The 17,144-nt window shown below is 62.2% G+C and overlaps 8 protein-coding genes across 8 annotated transcripts; 4 read left to right on the top strand and 4 right to left on the bottom strand.

Moving 5' to 3' along the window:
• Positions 1–283: 283 nt before the first annotated feature.
• SPRG_10554 (hypothetical protein) lies at positions 284–3,342 on the top strand. The gene is made up of 14 exons (XM_012350202.1): positions 284–370; positions 422–541; positions 590–790; positions 841–1,184; positions 1,228–1,321; positions 1,365–1,473; positions 1,521–1,763; positions 1,810–2,003; positions 2,048–2,123; positions 2,172–2,384; positions 2,432–2,653; positions 2,699–2,827; positions 2,876–2,977; positions 3,021–3,342. The coding sequence occupies exons 1-14, from the start codon at positions 312–314 to the stop codon at positions 3,324–3,326; spliced, it is 2,412 nt and encodes an 803-aa protein (XP_012205592.1). The 5' UTR covers positions 284–311; the 3' UTR covers positions 3,327–3,342.
• A 3-nt stretch (positions 3,343–3,345) lies between these two features.
• SPRG_10553 (hypothetical protein) lies at positions 3,346–4,874 on the bottom strand (the record flags this gene model as incomplete). Its single annotated transcript, XM_012350201.1, has 2 exons — positions 3,346–4,174; positions 4,225–4,874. 2 exons carry the CDS (start codon positions 4,872–4,874, stop codon positions 3,346–3,348), a joined length of 1,479 nt encoding a protein of 492 aa, XP_012205591.1.
• Positions 4,875–5,227: 353 nt separating this feature from the next.
• Positions 5,228–9,980, top strand: SPRG_10552 (hypothetical protein; the record flags this gene model as incomplete). The annotated part of the gene is made up of 12 exons (XM_012350200.1): positions 5,228–5,357; positions 5,407–5,446; positions 5,494–5,571; positions 5,619–6,115; positions 6,162–6,376; positions 6,428–6,711; positions 6,756–7,101; positions 7,149–8,114; positions 8,161–8,361; positions 8,405–9,442; positions 9,487–9,702; positions 9,747–9,980. Exons 1-12 carry the CDS (start codon positions 5,249–5,251, stop codon positions 9,978–9,980), a joined length of 4,224 nt encoding a protein of 1,407 aa, XP_012205590.1. The 5' UTR covers positions 5,228–5,248.
• A 5-nt stretch (positions 9,981–9,985) lies between these two features.
• On the bottom strand, positions 9,986–10,482 carry SPRG_10551 (hypothetical protein). Its single transcript, XM_012350199.1, has one exon. It carries the CDS (start codon positions 10,448–10,450, stop codon positions 10,040–10,042), a length of 411 nt encoding a protein of 136 aa, XP_012205589.1. The 5' UTR covers positions 10,451–10,482; the 3' UTR covers positions 9,986–10,039.
• A 434-nt stretch (positions 10,483–10,916) lies between these two features.
• SPRG_10550 (hypothetical protein) lies at positions 10,917–11,807 on the top strand. The gene is made up of 3 exons (XM_012350198.1): positions 10,917–11,255; positions 11,304–11,584; positions 11,627–11,807. Exons 1-3 carry the CDS (start codon positions 10,920–10,922, stop codon positions 11,742–11,744), a joined length of 735 nt encoding a protein of 244 aa, XP_012205588.1. The 5' UTR covers positions 10,917–10,919; the 3' UTR covers positions 11,745–11,807.
• Positions 11,808–12,055: 248 nt separating this feature from the next.
• On the top strand, positions 12,056–12,934 carry SPRG_10549 (hypothetical protein; the record flags this gene model as incomplete). Its single annotated transcript, XM_012350197.1, has 5 exons — positions 12,056–12,275; positions 12,329–12,415; positions 12,464–12,581; positions 12,629–12,731; positions 12,778–12,934. Exons 1-5 carry the CDS (start codon positions 12,075–12,077, stop codon positions 12,932–12,934), a joined length of 666 nt encoding a protein of 221 aa, XP_012205587.1. The 5' UTR covers positions 12,056–12,074.
• Positions 12,935–12,961: 27 nt separating this feature from the next.
• Positions 12,962–15,159, bottom strand: SPRG_10548 (hypothetical protein; the record flags this gene model as incomplete). The annotated part of the gene is made up of 10 exons (XM_012350196.1): positions 12,962–13,310; positions 13,333–13,455; positions 13,508–13,641; positions 13,695–14,036; positions 14,084–14,254; positions 14,301–14,535; positions 14,589–14,767; positions 14,822–14,977; positions 15,024–15,092; positions 15,142–15,159. The coding sequence occupies 10 exons, from the start codon at positions 15,157–15,159 to the stop codon at positions 12,962–12,964; spliced, it is 1,776 nt and encodes a 591-aa protein (XP_012205586.1).
• An 818-nt stretch (positions 15,160–15,977) lies between these two features.
• Positions 15,978–16,401, bottom strand: SPRG_10547 (histone H3; the record flags this gene model as incomplete). Its single annotated transcript, XM_012350195.1, has 1 exon — positions 15,978–16,401. The coding sequence occupies exon 1, from the start codon at positions 16,383–16,385 to the stop codon at positions 15,978–15,980; it is 408 nt and encodes a 135-aa protein (XP_012205585.1). The 5' UTR covers positions 16,386–16,401.
• Between the last annotated feature and the right edge of the window lie 743 nt (positions 16,402–17,144).

Raw genomic sequence — 17,144 nt, 5'->3', positions numbered from 1 at the left:
AGACCCTCGAGGAGCTCGTGCGCACGTGGGCGGTCTTGAGCGAACACGCCGACTGGGCCAACGCGTTCAATGGCGACCTCGGTCTCTGCCTTCAAACGACCGCCCTCGTCCACGTCCTCGCGTCCATCTCGACCGACGCGAACGTTCGCGACGCGGCGCTGAACGTCGTTCTCGTGCTGACGCCGCTGACCGAGCCCGGGTCGGTCGCTTCGACGCTCGCTCGCGTGGCGCGCGACATGACGGCGCTCGTGCCGCTCTGGCGCCTCGGCGTCCTGTGGCAGAAAGGCGCGCTCGACGTGCTCGTGACGCGCATGCGTGTCGGCAGCGTCGACCAGACGCCTCTCCGCGTCGCCTTTTGCCTCGCCCTCATGTTGGTCATCATGCGGCAAAAGACGAGAGCTTGATGACGTCGTCGGGATAGGGAGTCGCTGTACGAAGCGCTGCTCAACCAAAAGACGAGCCGCGTCGATGCGCTGGACGCGGTCGCGCACGTGTCGGCCCTCATCCGCGTCTTTGGCGCGGCGCTGGCCACGTTTCAGCGGTACGAGGCGTGCGTGCTCTTGCCTGCCTAGCCCTGTCTCTCGTCTAGGATGCCGATGGAGGGCAGCCGACGCATGCTCCCCGACATCTTTCTGCAAACAGTCGAGCTCGTGTTGCTCGAAAGTCCGTCGGACGAATTGCTCCAGTTTGCGCTCGACGCCGACGAGTACTCGCTCCTGTGCGTCGTCGTGCGCAGTAGCCACGCCTTCTCCGAGGCGGCGTGGACCAACCTCCTCTTGCCCTATGCGCGGTCCCTTTTCATCTTGGGATAGTTACGCTCGGTTCTTATATCGTGCGTAGATCGGAGCTCGCAAAGCTACCGCTGCAGGGCGTGTCGGGGTCTCAGCGCGACCAAGAGGTCGTCAACCTCATCCGCGAAGCCTGCCGGCTCTACTATCTCAACATTGACCGCGTCCCGAGCGCCGCTTTGGGCAAGAACGTCTTTTTCAGCGTCACACAGGCCATTCGGCACGGGTACTACGAGACCGAGCGCTTCACCGAGCTCCTCGCGCTCGTGATGCACCGCCACTATCTCCTCGGGCACCTGCAGGTGTACCAGTGGCTGCCCATGTTGCTGCTGCCGACCGTCGCAAGCAACCTCAAGACGAGCCGCGCGCTCGCCGAAGCGCTCTGGATCTGCCTCGGTGCGAACCCTACCCCTTGCACCATTTTCATGACGCGTCCCAGGCCTCGAGACGTCGTCGTTTGGGTGCGAGAACGCCATCATGTCGGGCGAGACGAGCAAGGAAGTCGCGTCGACGTTCTGCGTCATTCTCGCACGGTATCGCTGCGGAGTGGCAGCACATGCCAATAACGTTCCATAGGCTGCGCACGGAGCCCGCGGACATTTTCTGGCGCGATCTGTGCCTCCATTTTGGCGCGTTTCTTGGCCAGCACCGCGACGCAATGCGCGAGCTCCTTGCTTCGATTGCCGTAAGTTGGCATCAACGAACATCAAGGTTGAGAAAGCAGAATGCTAGGCGGAGCTCGAGGAGAACGAAGCTCGCGGCTGCATCGCCGTGGACCGCGTCGTGTCGCTCTCGGAGCTATTGCACGCCATGTCGATGCGCGTCGAGACGGCGGACGATGCCTTTCGTCTCTTCCAGTGCGGCCTCCGCGTCGTGCAAATGGGCGTCGGCCAGCCCACGGCGCTGGCGCTGGACAGCACCCTGACCAACGCGGTCGAGAAGCTCGGCCACATCAAGCTCGACGACCCGACGCTGGTCCATAGCACCGACGACCCGACATCAAACTCACCGTGGTGGATAGGACGCGTTCGAGTCGGCGCTCATGTGTTGCGCCGTCCAGACGCGAACGGCGCTCGCCCACCTCGTGCCGCAGCTGTGCTTGGAGGACGTCAACGCGATCGTGCGACAGCAAGCCCTCCGCCACCTCCTCGCGCGCGAAGACCTCATCCAGGCGCATGGCATCACGCTCATCCGATCGCTCTACTGGATCCACAAGTCGACTCGACTCGGCGGCTTCTCTGTCTCAGCTTCTTGTGTAGGCCCATCTACCAAAGCGTCGACGTCTCGTCGCAGTTGTGTTTGGACCAACTCTCGCTGTCGCTGGAAGCGTGCCCGGTACGCATTCTATCAATATTTCAACGTGTGTGTCACGACAACGCTTAGGTACTCGTGGTGCTGGCGCGCGTCTCGCCGTTGTACATTACCGAGGTCGTTCTCAAGCTGCTAAGTGCCGCCGACTTGCACGCGATGAACGATCCGCTGAGTGAGTCGCGCTTCATTGAGGCGCACTTGGACGCGGTCGCGGTCACGGGTCCCCGCAACGCACTTGTGCGCTTCGCGCTCTCCAAAGACGGACTCCCGACGCTCCCGCTGCTTGTAGACAAGGTTATTTCTTGGGTTTCGTATCAACCTTCCAATTGTAGGTGCGGCTGAGTGCGCAGTGGCACCAACTGCTCATGGACATGGTGGCGACGGGCCTCCTCCGCGAAGAGACGATGCTGCTTCTGCCGCAGCTCTACCCGCGCCTCGAGCGCCTTTTGAGCAAGACAGCGACGCGCTTCCAGTGCACGGCCAAGGGCCGCGAGGTGCTCTCGGACGCGATGGCGACCGAGGACGCAGCGCACCAAGTCCATTTCTGGAACCAGGTACGGACATGGGCACTTTGGTGACGAACGCAGCGTCACGCGTAGCTCCACCAACTGATCGCCGCCGAGTTTGAGCGCGGCGACGCGATGAAGGCGCTGCGCATGGCGAGCACAATGAAGACGTGGTACCCGGACGACTACAGCCGCCTCGGCACCAAGGCCTTTGTCACCGACGTGCGCCGAATTCTGTTGCAAGTATCAATGTTTCAAGCCAATGGATAGACGATCTTTCCCCACGTGCAGCGCACGGCGTTCCCGCAGTGCTTTGACGCGCCGACGCTCGAGGCCTTTGCCATCTACTTTCGCACCATGCACGAAGTCAAGGTAATAGATCTCCACCCGGCAGAGACAGAACGTGCTTGCTTAGCTGCTCTTTCCCGACGAATCCGAGAAGCACCTCGATATCTCGGCGCAGATTGATGCGTTGGCGCGCGCCAAGCTCCTCGACGTGGTGCGGACGTCCGGTGTTTCGGCAGCAAAAGCGTGGATCAATGTCTACGGCCTCCATGACCTGCTCCCGATGCTGGACGAGATGCACGAGACGGACGGACCGGCGACGCCGCTCCTCGCAGTGCGCGTGCCGTGGGCTGCAACCGCCGTCAATGTCATGGACGGCGAGCTCAAGACCACGTCGCTCGACGCCATCATCCTCGCGACCGACAAGATGCTGTAAATACACTAAGAATGCGGTTCTACATTGACTCGGTTGGTGGTTCTGGCCTCTCAAAGCTCGCGAGAAGCCCTTGGAGCGCGACGGACACGTCGTCGGGCAGTGAAGCGTGTAGGATGGACGAAAGCACGTGTCGGATGTGCGTGAGGTCGGCGCCTTGTGCTGCGAGCGCTGCGTCTTTGGCGCGCGTGGCGTCGAGGAGCGACCGGTGCGACGTTTCGGCCGCCTTGTAGTAGCGCAGATAGAACTGCTGCACCATGGACTGGCCGTGCGCGACGGACGCCGGTGTGTGCTCGGGCGGACCCGCGGCCTCGGCGTCGGCCAGCGACAGCTTGAGCGACTGGATTTCGGAGCCGTACTGCAGCACGACCCGCTCCAGCTTGGCGGCTTTGTCTTCCCAAAAGCCCTTGGCCTCGGCGAGCTCATCGCGCGCCTTTTCTGCCGCTTCGAGGGTCGTCTCGAGGTCGTAGCGTGCAGCAGCAACCGCGCTATTGGACGCAGTGGCCTCCTGGAGCCGCTTGTGCAGGTCTGCGATTTCGGCCTCAGCAGCGAGGAGCTGTGTTTGTGCCGCCACAAGATGGTCGTGGAGCTGGCTCGCCTCCGCGCTGGCCTCTGCAAGCTGCCGCGTGGCATCGTCGACCTGATCTTGCAGCGCTGCGCTTTTGGTGACTTCGCTCTGGACCTGGTGCTTGAGTTCGTTCTTCTCGAGCTTGAACTGGAGGTTGTCCATCGTGAGCGCCTGGATGCGTCGCTGCGCCTCCTGCATGTCTTTGGCCAGCTGCAGCTTCTCGTGCGCGAGCCGCTTCAAATCGTCTTGGAGCGCCGAGACAAAAGCCTGCCCTTCTTGTTCTCTTCGTTGAGCTTTGCGATTTGGTTTTCGAGGTCGGACGCGTCGACCGACCGCGGCTCCGACCTTGGCTCAGCCTCCAGTTCGCTCAGACGCTCCTGCAGCAGTTGCGCCTCGAGCTTTTCAAACTCGTTGCGCTCGCATGTCTCGGTCTTGAAGTGCGCAATGACCTCTTGGAGGCTCTTGTCGTGCTCCGAGGTGTCGGGGTCCACGCGACGCCGCTTGTGAGCGTGCTTCTCGGCGTACACCTTCTCCTTGCACTGGCGCAGCAGGTCTTGCACGAGCTGTTGTTGCTTCTGCCATGTCGCTTGGTCCTTCAGCAGCGGCTCGACGCATTCCGAGTCGTCGGTCGTCGGCTCGGCGGTCTTGAGCCGCTTGTAGAGGCGTTGCAGGTCCTTGGAGAGATCGCCGACGCGCTTCTCGTTGACCTCCTTCACCTTGAGAAGCGTTTGAACCTCATCAAGAAGCTTGGCGCGCTCGTCGTGCCAGTCGCTAGCGCTGTTGGGATCGACTTGCTCTTGGCCAGCAACCTTGCGGAGGGCGGTGAGGTCCGCATCGAGCGCTGCAGCGCGCGCCTCGGCCTCCAGCTTGGCCTGCTGCATGGCAGTGCACCTCTTGCTCATGGCCTCGATGCGCTCCTCAAGCATGAGGTTGTCCTCGCGGAGGAGCTCGATGCTGATGGCCTCGTCGTCGACGTCCTCCATCGCCCGAGCCCGAAATTTAAATACAGCGTGGGTCTGTACAGCTTTAAATGGACCAATCCTGTCGTTTAGAGTCCGATTTTTGGCCAATCAACGCAGAGAAACGCGCGATGCGGGAAAGGCCACGGTTGTCATTGCAGTTTTAGTCGACGTGTAGTTCATCTTAGTCGAAAACCGCAACTTCGTAGTCGAAGCGAGGTTCGTTGGCAAACGAAGGACAAGAGGCTCATGGAACGGGATCCAAAGCGATGCTAGCGGCGCATGGGCTTGCCTGCGACTCGGCCATCGCTCGCGTTCTCTTGACGTGACGATATCGCGTCCTCCAGGTCGACATGCGTTACGCTGCAGTTGGGATTCCGAGAAACGGTGGAGTCCAAATGCACGGGCGCCAGCAGCCTTCGCCCAAGAAGCCCCGCGCGCCGGGACTCCGACGCTCGACAACAGCGTCCAACAGCACCTCGCCCCGGGCGGCGGCCAAGCCGGCGCGTAGGCTACTGCTGTGCCTCCTCACGAAACGCTCATGGGTCCGATGTAGCCGACGCGCTGCGACGCGACAACAACCAAGAGCGGACGGGGTGCGACAGCGTACATGTTGATGACCATCGCCAATGCGCCGAGTTAGGGCCATGGAGCCGTTCAAGGTCAACCCGATCTTGGAGGCGGCGCAGCCCAACAAATACCGACGCAAGCGCGCCGACCTGTACTAACATGCAGCGCTCGCATGACGGCTCATGGTGTGCTGCGTAGAAAGCCGCTGGCGGGCGGCGCTGTACACCCGATCATCCAAACGAGCTTGGAGGCGGACCGGCTGGACCAGCGCCTCTCGAGCATCAAAATGCAGATCGACCACGTGCTTCTCGGTGGCCATTTGGCCGAAGAGCCGTCACCTTGCAAGCCCATCGTCGACACCCGACCCATGACAACCGACCCGTCGCCTGTCTCGTTCAAGTCGACGCTGCTGCCGCCGGCGAACGCGCCGGGCCGCGACATTCTGCAGGCGCAGCGGTATCTCTGCGCCGACGCCGAGGTCGAGCACTGGCTCCAAACGTACGAGGCCGAGAAAGGCCAGTTTACCTCCTTCGCACTCTTCACAGAGTACAAGCTCGACCAGCTCACCAATTTCACAGCCGAGGCCGGTCGGCCGAACGTCATTGAGACAGCTGCGTGCTTTGCAGCGCTGTATAAAATGCCCGGCATCCTCGGCAGCTACAAGTCGCTGCTGCAGAAGATTGTGATCGGCCTCGGTGCGACCACATGCTTCTGGCGGATGTTTTAGTCGTCGCTGCGTAGAGTATAGCATCTACGGCTCGTCGCACTTTGGCGCCAAGTCGGACGGACTGCACTTCCACATGGCCCAGCATGCGTCCGACGCGACGCCCAGCGCGATCGGCGACGTTGTCCGGTCCTTCTACCAGCGCAAGCCCTTCTTCGTGCAGCTCCGAGAGCTCGAGCACGACCAGGCGCTGACGTCGCACCTCGGGCTGCCCCGGCGAACCACTGTGCGCGTACGTGTTCTCGGCCACGTTGCTGTCTTGATCGACTGGTATTCTCTGTAGCACCTCACGGACGCCGACAAGATCCGCGTCCTCGAAGTGTGCTCGGCAGACCTCATTGAACGCGGCTTGCAGCGGTTTCCTGACGACATCCGCAAAGCGCTCGGGCGCAAGCTCGCCGGCCAGTCCGGCCAAGGGGCCGCTGACGCGACACCGTCGCAGATCTGCCGTCAGATCTTAGCGCTCGCCAAGGCCCTCGACACCGACACGAAGGGCATTGTCGTGGCCGGTCTCCTCGATGAGCTGAGCCTCGTAGAGCGCACCGAAGCCATTTTCAACACTCTTGGGTGCACCGGGGTAGGTCGACAGCTGTACTAACACATTGAAGTAGGCTGGAAGGCGAAGCGCTCGTCCTCGCCAGCATCCTCGGGCGCGACGAAGCGCAGCTTGCAAGCATCCGCGACTCGCTCGCGCTTGTGACCGACCCCATGTGCCTCGTGCACATGTACTTTTGCAGCTCGCCCGGCTGCCGCGCCGGCTTTCTGGAGGTCGCTCTTGGTGCGCGCCACGAGTACCAGTTCCTCAACGACCTCATGCTGGCGCTCTCGCCCGACCAGCGCCGGCAGCTCGCCGAGGAAACGACGCCGCGCCCTGCATCCGCCGCCATGCTTACCCCCCGCCGCCTGCACGAAGCGCTGACGGCTTTGGCGGCGTCCCCAACCCCCTTTGCGCCTCTGGTCGATGTACCTCCCGTCGTACTGTGCTGATGTCGATTCATTTGTAGGAGCAAAAGGCGCTCTTCCACGACGTGTGCAAGCTGCTCAAGACGTGGACAACGTCCGAGCACGTCAATCTTGAGCACTTTATCATTGACGCTGTCCACTCAATCGTATCGCGCGACGGAAAGCGGCGCCTTCTCAAGATGCTCCTCAAAGGCGACAGCGACGGCGCCAAAGCGATCGTCGCCGACTACCTCGGGTCGCTCTCGCTCGCGGACCGTCTCGCGCTGGACGCCCATAGCATGTTCCTCCTCGAGCCGTTCAAGAAACACGTGACAAGCATGACCAACGAAATGCGACTCAACGTCCTCTTTGCGACCATGGAAGCCATCGCCAAGGACCTCGAAGCCCACGGCGTCGACCTCGAGACGGCCAAACCCGTCAAGTCCATCCAACGCTACGTGCGCGAGCTCTTTGGCCTCGCCGTCAGCGCCGGCGGCAACCCGGCAGCGCCTCGCCCGACGGTAACGCAAGCTGCTCCCGCCATCGTGCCGGCCGCTGGCATCATGCCGGCCGCTGGCATCATGCCGGCCCCCGCCGGCGTAGAAGCCTCCGCCGCCGGACAGACCGCAACCACGTCTGCCCCGTCAACTGACTTCGCACCGGATACCACGTCGGTCGCCCACACGCCACCACACTTGGTCGAGATCGGGCAAACCGTAGCGTCGACGCTCGAGGTGTTGTGTCAACTGGAGCCCGAGGCGCGGGCGGTCATTTTGCAGTCGCTCGCCGCGTCCATGCCCGAGGTCGTTCCGAACGGGTCGCTGTCGCTCGAGATGCAGCTCGTGTCCGGTCTCAGCGCCGAGGACGTGGCGCAATTGCTGCAGCGGGCGATGCGGCGCGCGTCCACGTCGACTTTCGAAGCTCTTGTCACCAACGTCGTCGCCACGTACAACGCGACGGGCCAGGCGCAGCTGCTCGACGATATCGTCGAAGGCGCGTTTGGCCCGATGCCGCCGACCGGCGCCAAGGTCCTCTCTCTCTCCGTTGCTATTTATCGCTGATGTCGAATCGTAGGCGCCGTCGGCGCGCCACACGCTCTTCGCACTGCGCGAGATTTCCGACCGACGCGTCTCCTCGACGCCCGTGTCGTCGTCCGGTCTCCGCCGCTTTAGCGACAGCTCGCTCCACGAACGATCGGTGCGGTCACTACCCGGGGGCACGGCGAGCGTCGCGTGCCAGACGGACGACGACGACGGCGCCGCGCTTCCCGCGACCGTACGCCGACGCGATCCTTACACACCATCATCATGTGGTTTAGGCATGCGGCATGGGCGGCGGCGACGACGACGACGAGCCTCTCCAAGTGCGCAAGGCGCCGGTGACGGTCACGGCGCTCGTCAAGAAATCCAAAAACAAGAAGAAACTCGACCGAAGCGTCGTGCCCAACGCGTTCGCATCGCTCGTCACGTCGTGGAAGATCAACTCGGACCAGCTCGCGCAGTACTGCAAGAAGCCGCTGGGCGTCGTGCTCAAACTCATTTCCGACGTCTACGCCGAGAAGCTCTACCGCCGGAAGCGCGAAACCAAGCCGCTCAAAGCCAACTCGCTCGCGCGCATCTGCTACCAGACGCTCTTGCACGCGTACGGCCTCCCGTCCATCGCCGACATGCACCTCATCGCGCTCGGCGTCGCGCTCGACATGTACCGCAGCGACTGCCTCCGCGTCGACGCCTTTTGCAAGTTTGTGTACCACGAAGTGCCGGCGGCCGAGTTGCGCCATTATCTCAACTGCCTCGAGACGATGCTCGAGATGGACGTCGACGACGACGCGCCCAAGAAGGGCCGGGCGTCGCGCCTCCCAGTGCCCGACCGCGCCGACTGGGACATTTCCCTCGAGCGCGCCATGGACGTGTCGGTGCACTGCCTCGCGTCGATGCGGCCCGCGGCGATTTCTGCGTTTCTCGAAAAACTACTGCATGGCAAGAGCCCGCGCGCCGACGTCGGCGACGAGGTGGTGGCCGCCGATGTGTTTTTGGACCTCGTCGTCGCCGAGTGGCGCGACGAGCAACGCCGCCGCGAAGCTCATTTGCGCGACGCCTTCCGCGCCGGCGACAACAACGGCGACGGCGTCCTGAGCTTTGCCGAGTTCCAGCGCATTGTGCTCTCGATCGACAAGCGCCTCGACGACGCCGACGTCCTCCTGCTCTTTAGCGAGACCCTCCGGCGCACGGGCAGCGACTCGATTGACGCCGAGACGTTCCTGAGCGTCGCCAAGGAAAACGGTTTGGATGAGAAGGCGTGGGAGGCCGACGACGACATTGGCGCCACTGTCAACTCGCTCGCCGACCTCGACATGGTACCGTCGTGCCGCCAACGAGAACTACGATCTGATGCCTGTAGGTCTGGCCGTTGTTGCATCCGTTCTTTGTCGGGACGCTGGAGGCGCTGGCGCGCGACTGCCCGCCGACCCACGCACTGCGCAATTGCCGAGGCGCGGGCTGCGGCTGCCTCAAATGCCTTGTCCAAGGCTACGCCGGCTTCCAAGTGATGCGCGGCAGTCCCGGCCAGCACACCATGCAGATGATCTGGAAGCGCTTTTGGCACTTGATGAACCAGGTACAGCTGCTCTTGAAACGCGAGATGTGAGAGCCATGCACTAGCTCTACGAGGCCACTGAGCAGTGTGGCGGCGTCATTACACCGTGGACGGGTGCTGCGCCCATCCGATCGCTGCCAGCGGGGCCATTGGCGCCACGCAGCGTCGATGCGCGCCGCGGTGCGCTGCCGGTGCTGCTCTTGCCGGACGTGGCCCGCATCTCGGGCAAAACGGGGCAAACGACCGAGTATTTCACCGAGAAAGAGGTGCTCGCGAGCCTCGACGCCGTGCTCCGATGAGAATAAAGAATCACGCTATATTACAGAAGGACACCCAGGACAGAGTTGTACACGACATCTTAGAGGCTGATGCAGCACTCTTGCGGCACGTTCCGGACGCCCTCCATGAGCGACACCACTTGGCCGCCGCAGGTCACGAGCATGCGCTGCTCGGCGCTCTTGTAGCCGTACGAAGGGGCGTAATAGTGCGGCAATTGCATCGGCGGCGGAGACGGTGGTCGCTGCGGCGCCAGCACAGGGCTGGCCACGGGGCTCGGCGAGCCGCTTCCTTCCGATAGACTAAAGCTATGCGTCGAGCGCGGCGATGACACGTGCACGCCGCTCGAGAAGGACCCGCTGCGCTTGGAGCTCGGCGACGACGCCGACGAGGACGACGAGGACGACGAGAGCTGCTCCATCATGATGCGGTACTCGCGCTCGGCTGTCATCATCTTGAGGTCCTGCACGCTCATGCCCGACCGGAGGCTCATGCTGGCTTGCGGGCTCGTGGCGAAATTGGCTTCTTACCGATCATCAAAAGCATGGATTTTCGAACAAAATCTTTCGAACCCGGAACGCATTCTCTCAATCCAAGCCAATCACACATCGTATCCGGATAAATAGCCAATCACGTGCTCGACGACCACCATGCCCACCTCAATTGCAGATCGCATCTTGAAGGCGATTGGATCAAACTCGTGCAACATGGCAGCGTGCCATTGGCTTGCGGATGCATTGCGTTCGGTGATTGGCTGAAATCCATGAGCGCTGGAAGCCAGCATGCGACGGCTTCTGCGCGCAGGCGTCGCGGCGCGTGCGAGACTCGTCGAGCTACTCGCTTTCTCTTCCCGCCGACATGTCGGTCGCGGCCGCAGGTACCGTAGAATAGCACGAAACCGATGATGTGCGTTGTGATTCGCTGAAAATCACCGTTTATTCGCCCAATCAGACGCCACTTGAATGCAAGCGATTGCGATCCAGGAGCCGGCGACCGTCGCGACTGGCTGCGAGGCTGTCGATCGACTGCTCGAGGGCGGGTTCCCGACCGGCCTCGTGACCGAGATTTGCGGCGTCGCTGGCAGCGGCAAGACACAGCTCTGTCTGCAGCTGCTACTGCGCGCCCAGCTGCCCCGTGAATCCGGCGGCCTCGAAGCCAGCAGCTGCTACATGTACTCGGACGGACTCTCACCTCTCAAGCGGCTCGACCAGCTCGCGAGCGCCTCTGCGCAGCCCGTGTCGCTGGACCACATCTTCCTCGAGGCTGCAACAGACGCCCCGCAGCTTCTCCACGCCTTGGTTGGTGCCACCTCGTCAAGCAGCCTGTCTGAGTCTTTCCATGTATAGAAGACACGGCTGCCGCCACTTTTGGACCAGCGCAACGTACGTCTCGTCGTCATTGACGCGATCACTGCCGTCTTCCGCGGCGTCTCGGTCGAGTCGGCGTCCGAGGCCGGCGACCGCACGCGCGTCATGTTCGAGATGGTCAACTGCATGCGGATTCTCGCCGCGCGGTTCAACGTCGCGTTTGTCGTCGTCAACCAAATGACAGCCAACATGAAGGTCGACGACCGCGACGCCGCCGTGCCCGCGCTTGGGCTCGCGTGGTCCTCCTGCGTCAACCAACGGTCCGTGGCTCACCGCTCGTCATCTTCACATTTTGAGCTTAGCTTCCAGATTGCCAAGACGCGCCACGCCAATGTACGGTCGCTCAAGGTGCTCTTCTCGCCCTACTTGGCCCACGACATGCTCGCCACGTTTGAAATTACGCCCGAGAAGCTCCTCTGAACGCGATGGTGTTTTTATGTGGCACATGCCATCTTCGACCCACCTAATTTCGGCAGATGGACCTTTCGACATTGCAGTGTACTGTACGCACTTAACCGGGACGCCGTCGACACCACCTGCGCTGGATCTTCATGGCCTTGTGCACGCTGCCTCGTCTCTGAGCAAGCCAGCTCCATGACACTATCGACCTCAGAAAGACGTACGACGGTCTGCGCGGCTCAACGTGGACGCGCGAGGCTCAACGTGGACGCGCGTGGACGGTAGTAGACAGGCCGCCAATGACGCGCCAATGACGCGCCAATGAGGATGCAGAATTAATTTTAGACGACCATGTACGGGTCGGTCGCCGCGCCAAAGGCCCGTGCGGCCAAGCCCACGGCGTGGATCGGCCTGCCCTTCCAAGGCGCCTCGTACCGCGTGCTGCTGTACCTCGTGCTCAACGTGCTCCTCGCCATCCTCAGCGCGGCGCTTGTGCTCACATTCGGCCTCTTCTCGCTCCTCCTCTGCACAGACGCACCCGTCGTCCAGACGGTCCGTCACCACGCCAGGAAGTTATCACACCTCACGACGTCACTTCTCTTTAGACGCACTGGATGGTGCTGCTTGAGGTCGAGCTGTACAACCGCCTCATCGACTTCACGGCTCGCCACGACGACGGCGCCTTTCGCCAGGTGCGGTCCCAGAGGCTCCTCTCCTCCTCCTCATTTCACCCGCTGCAGTCGTCGTCCAAACGCATCTTTGTGCATTTTGAGCTCGGCAGCGGCACGGCCACGTCGTCGATGGAAGGGTTTCGTATGACGCACGGCGTCTCCAAGGCGATGCTGGTCTACTTTGGCGGTACCGAAATGCTCCAACCGCATCGAGCTCATCCGCGGCTGACGTAGGCGGGAAGCTTCTGGTCGCTGCGATGGCACTCGTGTCGCCCAGCATATTGCTGACGGCGGGTGCCTACTGCCTCGCGTCGCTCGTGTCCGTGCCGCCCGTCGAGTGCGTCCATCGTACTCCATGCATCGTCTCTCAACGTGGCGTGTAGGCCATTGCTCCTGCGGCTCGGCGCTGGCGTTGTCTGTGTGTACCTCGGGTGCGCGGCGCTCCACGCGACGGCCGAGTGGACGCTGCGCCTCACGCGATGCCTCTGCAGCGAACCGTTTGCGAGCTACGAGTACCTGCACGGGATCCTCCCGCACTAACCGAATCGCATGCTACTCTGTCTTAAATTACGTCTCGAGGTCGAGTTTGACGCGCGCAAGGGCTAGCGCGTGCTTAGTCCACCTTGCGTGCTGACCCATGTCGGAGCGGTAGACGACCGAGAGCCTCGTTTCTGCCGGGCCCTCGCCGCGCAGCACAAAGCCGCTCGCGCGGAGCTCGACGCGCGTGCAGCCTTGCACCGGTGGCACGTCGCTGCGGGAGACGCTCTGAAACACGAGCGTCGCGGGTCGGTCGGCGTCGTAGCCAGCGCTCTCCAAGAGCGCAATATCGAGGTCCGCGCTGAAGCTCCATAGCCGGCTGCTGCCGTTCGTCGACTTGTAGAGGACGCGGGTGGTATGGTCGACGAGCTCGACCTCACTACATGTGTGTGAGTTCTCACAGGACATGGCTCGGGCAGCGGTACCGCTCGTAGTTCCAGCCCGGACCCCAAGTCTTTCGGCCGCGCGACGAGCAGAGGTAGCTAAAGCACACTTTTTTGTCGGTGCGAACGAGCACCGAGGCGCTGCAACAAGAAATCCGATGAGCCTCCGAGAGTGTCAGGAAGGAGGTCGCACCGGACTTCGGAGATGTTTTGGACGTCGCGCGTCCAGAGCTGCACGCCGTGCTTCTGCTTGAGCGGCCGCCACGACGAGGCGTCGTCGTTCTCGGCCGACGCTGTTGTCAGGTACGCGACGCCGCGCTGGATGCACTATGCCGCACGACGTGAAGAAGGTGGTCTGTCATCGTGACAGGTGTACGTACATCCATGTACTGGCTATGCCGCAGACGCACGTCATTGGTGTTGAGGCTGCCCATGCGCGCTTTCACGTCGCGCCACGGCAGCGGCCCGTGACGCGTTGTCTCGGCGCGCGTCGACGAGCCTTCGCCGCGCGACGTCATGAAAAAAGTGCTGCTGCGCTGCACGAACGTGCCAAAGGTCCGCGTGAGCTGCGACGTGCGATCGCGCACGTTGCTCTGGCGGTGGCTCGTGTGCGACGACCGGTCGATTGGCGCCGACATGAGCACCGTGGGCTCTGTCGACTGCGCCAGGAGCAGCTCCGTCTTGTTGATGGGCGCTGCCTTGGCGCGCTCGCGCTTGACGACCTAGACTCGAGGGCGTTGGCAGCGACGGCAGCGCGAGTCGGGTGTACCTCGAGCGCGGCTGGAAGGGACATGGACGTCGGCAGCGTGTACGGAGCGACCTCGGTCGTGCTCGCGCAAATGCGGTCGTAGAGGGCGACGACGGCCGCGTAGTTTTTCCGAATGAAGCCGTTGAAGGGCGTCATGTACTCTTCTTTGGCGCCGAAGAGCACGTTGTTGGCCTATTTGCGCCACTGAGCGTCGGCTTGGAGAATATGTTGGACGCACGAGATTCTGCAGCAGCTTGGCGACGAGGACGGTCGCGCGGCGGGCGATCGGCGGCATGGGTCGACCGGGAAAGAGACGTACTTTGGCTGGCACCACGACCGCGGGGCAGAGCACGCGCAGGAAGAGGAAGCCGCCGAGTGCGGCGTCCGTGTACGTGTGGAACGTTGTCGCGACGCAGCGGCGAAACGCGAGGCAGACGCGCGCCAGCGGCGCCGGGCACTCGGCTGCCAGGAGACTACGACATATATGATCTCGCTGAGACCGCAACGCCGTGTGGGTCAGGCGAACCTGTCGAGAATCGCCTGGGCTGTGGCTTGGAGCCGCGCTTGGTTGGCGCTGAGGACGTCCAGCGACACGTTCTCGTTGACTTCGTAGCTCTCGCTGCTGTCGTACAGCGACTCGAGCGGCGCGAGCAGCACGCTGCGAAAGTACGCGTCGCCGACAAGGTACGAGAACTCGCTGAGCAGCTACGACGCAGCAAGAGCCTCAGTCGCATCCGTCCGACGCTTCAGGTATCGTACGCGCATGCCGGGCGAGTTGGCGCGGAAGAGCTCGATGCTTGGCGTCTCGGCGGCTTCTTGGACTTCCTTGGCCACGACGGCGCACAGAAATGGGTGCAACGACTCACCAAGGAGCACGCCGAGCGACGGAAGGAGCTGCTTGACGTCGGCCGACGGCTACGCCATCATCCAGTACGAGCACATATTGGCGCAATGCACGGACCGTCAGTAGCGCCATCGCCGCGTCGAAGTCGGAGTCGTCTCGCAACGACGCGGCCAGCGTCGCGTCGTCCTAGGCGCGCCTGCGTGAGCGAGCGGCTCTACGCGCTCGGCCTGCGTACCTTGTCCATCGACCGCATCTCAAAGTGGCGGGCGCGAGCCAGCACCTGTTACAGATGGCTTTGCGCAGCGTAAAGGCGTTTCCATCATACAAAAATCAAGTCGCACAAGACATATCGCACCACCGACCAAACCAACGAACAGGCTGCGAAGGCGGCCTTCAGGACGGAGGTCGATGGCTTCTCTCTGCCTTCCGCTGCAGCGATGGCGCCATGCTGCCAGCGGCGGACGTAGTACATGCCCAAGACAGATGGCTAGAGTCCAGCTCTTGACAAGCAAGCGTCGCTGCTGTCACTACCCGATGGCGCCGCGCGTGGACTATGATATGCACATACAAGTAGGACGAGTGAGGGATGGGCGAGCAGTCGGCGAAGAAGACACCGCCAATGGCTCCGCAGGAAGGATATCTCACGACGCATCGAACATGAGGAGTCACGCGTTGAAGAACGATGTGTAATCGAACGACGTAGGGCCGGATTTGGTACCTCTCAAGCGCCGAACGCAAGCACCGTCAGCGATATCAGCCACCGCGCTGCAATGCGACCGCTGGACGCACGTGCACGCGTCGGAGGTGGGCAATTGGACCAGATTGCAACCACTTGGCTCGCCGTCGCAAGTGATAGCGTAGAAGCCGAGCGCCACTCCGTGGCGAGTGCAGCAGGTCATTGATCTGCCGCGAGGCAAAGTAGCGCCGACACAAGCCATTTGAAGCGTTGTCGGAAACCGAGCTGCCTGTCTCTGCGGTTAACCTGGTGCTCAGAGCGTGTGCTGGGACTTGAAGCGAGGCCAGGTCGAGTCGCACCAGAGAGAATGGCGGTTCTGTATATAATGCTACTGCTTACGCTCGCTCGCCACGGATACGTCGAGCGAGCTGGATGTCTTTGGGCATGATGGTGACGCGCTTGGCGTGGATGGCGCACAAGTTGGTGTCCTCGAAGAGCCCGACAAGGTAGGCTTCACAGGCTTCCTGGAGCGCGAGCATCGCTGTTGACTGGAAGCGCAGGTCTGTCTTATAGTCCTGCGAGATCTCGCGCACGAGGCGCTGGAAAGGCAGCCGGCGAATGAGGAGCTCCGTGCTCTTCTGGTACTTGCGGATCTCGCGCAGCGCGACCGTGCCCGGGCGGAAGCGGTGCGGCTTCTTGACGCCGCCGGACGACGACATTCTATTGATCTGGTCCGAGGCGAGCTGCTTGCGGGGCGCCTTCCCGCCCGTCGACTTCCGCGACGACTGCTTCGTGCGGGCCATCGCGGCTGCTGGTTGCTGACGGCTTGTAAATTATGCTGGAGACCTTTGGCCATCCGGATAGTTTGACCCTTCTGATAACCGGAACCGGTTGGTGCAGCACACGTGAACCGGTTCCATAGTAGGTAGCGTTCGGGGATGCGAGCCCAGAAGACCCAAGCAGCAAGGAGCTCGTCGTGGGCTTGCCGGCGACGAGAAGGGCAAAATGTGGAGAAAATGCACCTGCTGCATGGAGGAGGGAGCAGCGCGTTAGACCGAGACGCTGGTCCAAGCTTTAAAACATGGACGGTACGCCGGTGGCGGGTATGGATTGCGTGGTCACGTTGAGAGACAAGATAGGTCCTTGCTATGGTAGTGCGTGGAGCTGCTTGTCGTCTCTACACCATCATCAATGCCTCTCTCTTCGTGGGCCCATGCCTTCCCATGGCAACAGCGGACGACGATCTTGATGGATTCCATGTGAGCGCTTGCTCTGCATACTTTGATATGAGAGTTGGTATTGAATTGGTTTCAATACAAACCTACGGATTTATATATGCAATGGACTGATACAGCCATTCGCCGAAGCTTCATTTGGGAACATGGCTCGGCGCTGTCTTGCGTTCACGGGGCAGGGAAGCCAGAAGGTCGGGATGGTCAAGGACCTCCTGGCGCGCTGGCCGCAGCATGTGGCGCCGGTCCTCGAGGAGGCCGAGGCTGCCATGGGTACCCACCTAACGCGCCTTATGACCGAGGGACCGCAAGCCGAGCTCACCCACACGT

This window comes from Saprolegnia parasitica (assembly GCF_000151545.1).
Source record: "Saprolegnia parasitica CBS 223.65 unplaced genomic scaffold supercont2.62, whole genome shotgun sequence".
Classification (NCBI taxonomy): Eukaryota; Oomycota; class Saprolegniomycetes; order Saprolegniales; family Saprolegniaceae; genus Saprolegnia; species Saprolegnia parasitica.
Note: the sequence above shows the minus strand (reverse complement) of the source record. Positions and strands in the feature narration are given on the sequence as shown.

Coding starts and splice junctions, on each gene's coding strand:
- SPRG_10551 (XM_012350199.1), bottom strand. CDS start 10,450: ATGAGCCTCCGGTCGGGCATGAGCGTGCAGGACCTCAAGATGATGACA.
- SPRG_10550 (XM_012350198.1), top strand. CDS start 10,920: ATGCAAGCGATTGCGATCCAGGAGCCGGCGACCGTCGCGACTGGCTGC. Junction 11,256..11,303: donor CGCAGCTTCTCCACGCCTTG/GTTGGTGCCACC, acceptor TTCCATGTATAG/AAGACACGGCTGCCGCCACT. Junction 11,585..11,626: donor TCCTCCTGCGTCAACCAACG/GTCCGTGGCTCA, acceptor TTTTGAGCTTAG/CTTCCAGATTGCCAAGACGC.
- SPRG_10554 (XM_012350202.1), top strand. CDS start 312: ATGCGTGTCGGCAGCGTCGACCAGACGCCTCTCCGCGTCGCCTTTTGC. Junction 542..589: donor GCGCTGGCCACGTTTCAGCG/GTACGAGGCGTG, acceptor TCTCTCGTCTAG/GATGCCGATGGAGGGCAGCC. Junction 791..840: donor CTCCTCTTGCCCTATGCGCG/GTCCCTTTTCAT, acceptor TATCGTGCGTAG/ATCGGAGCTCGCAAAGCTAC.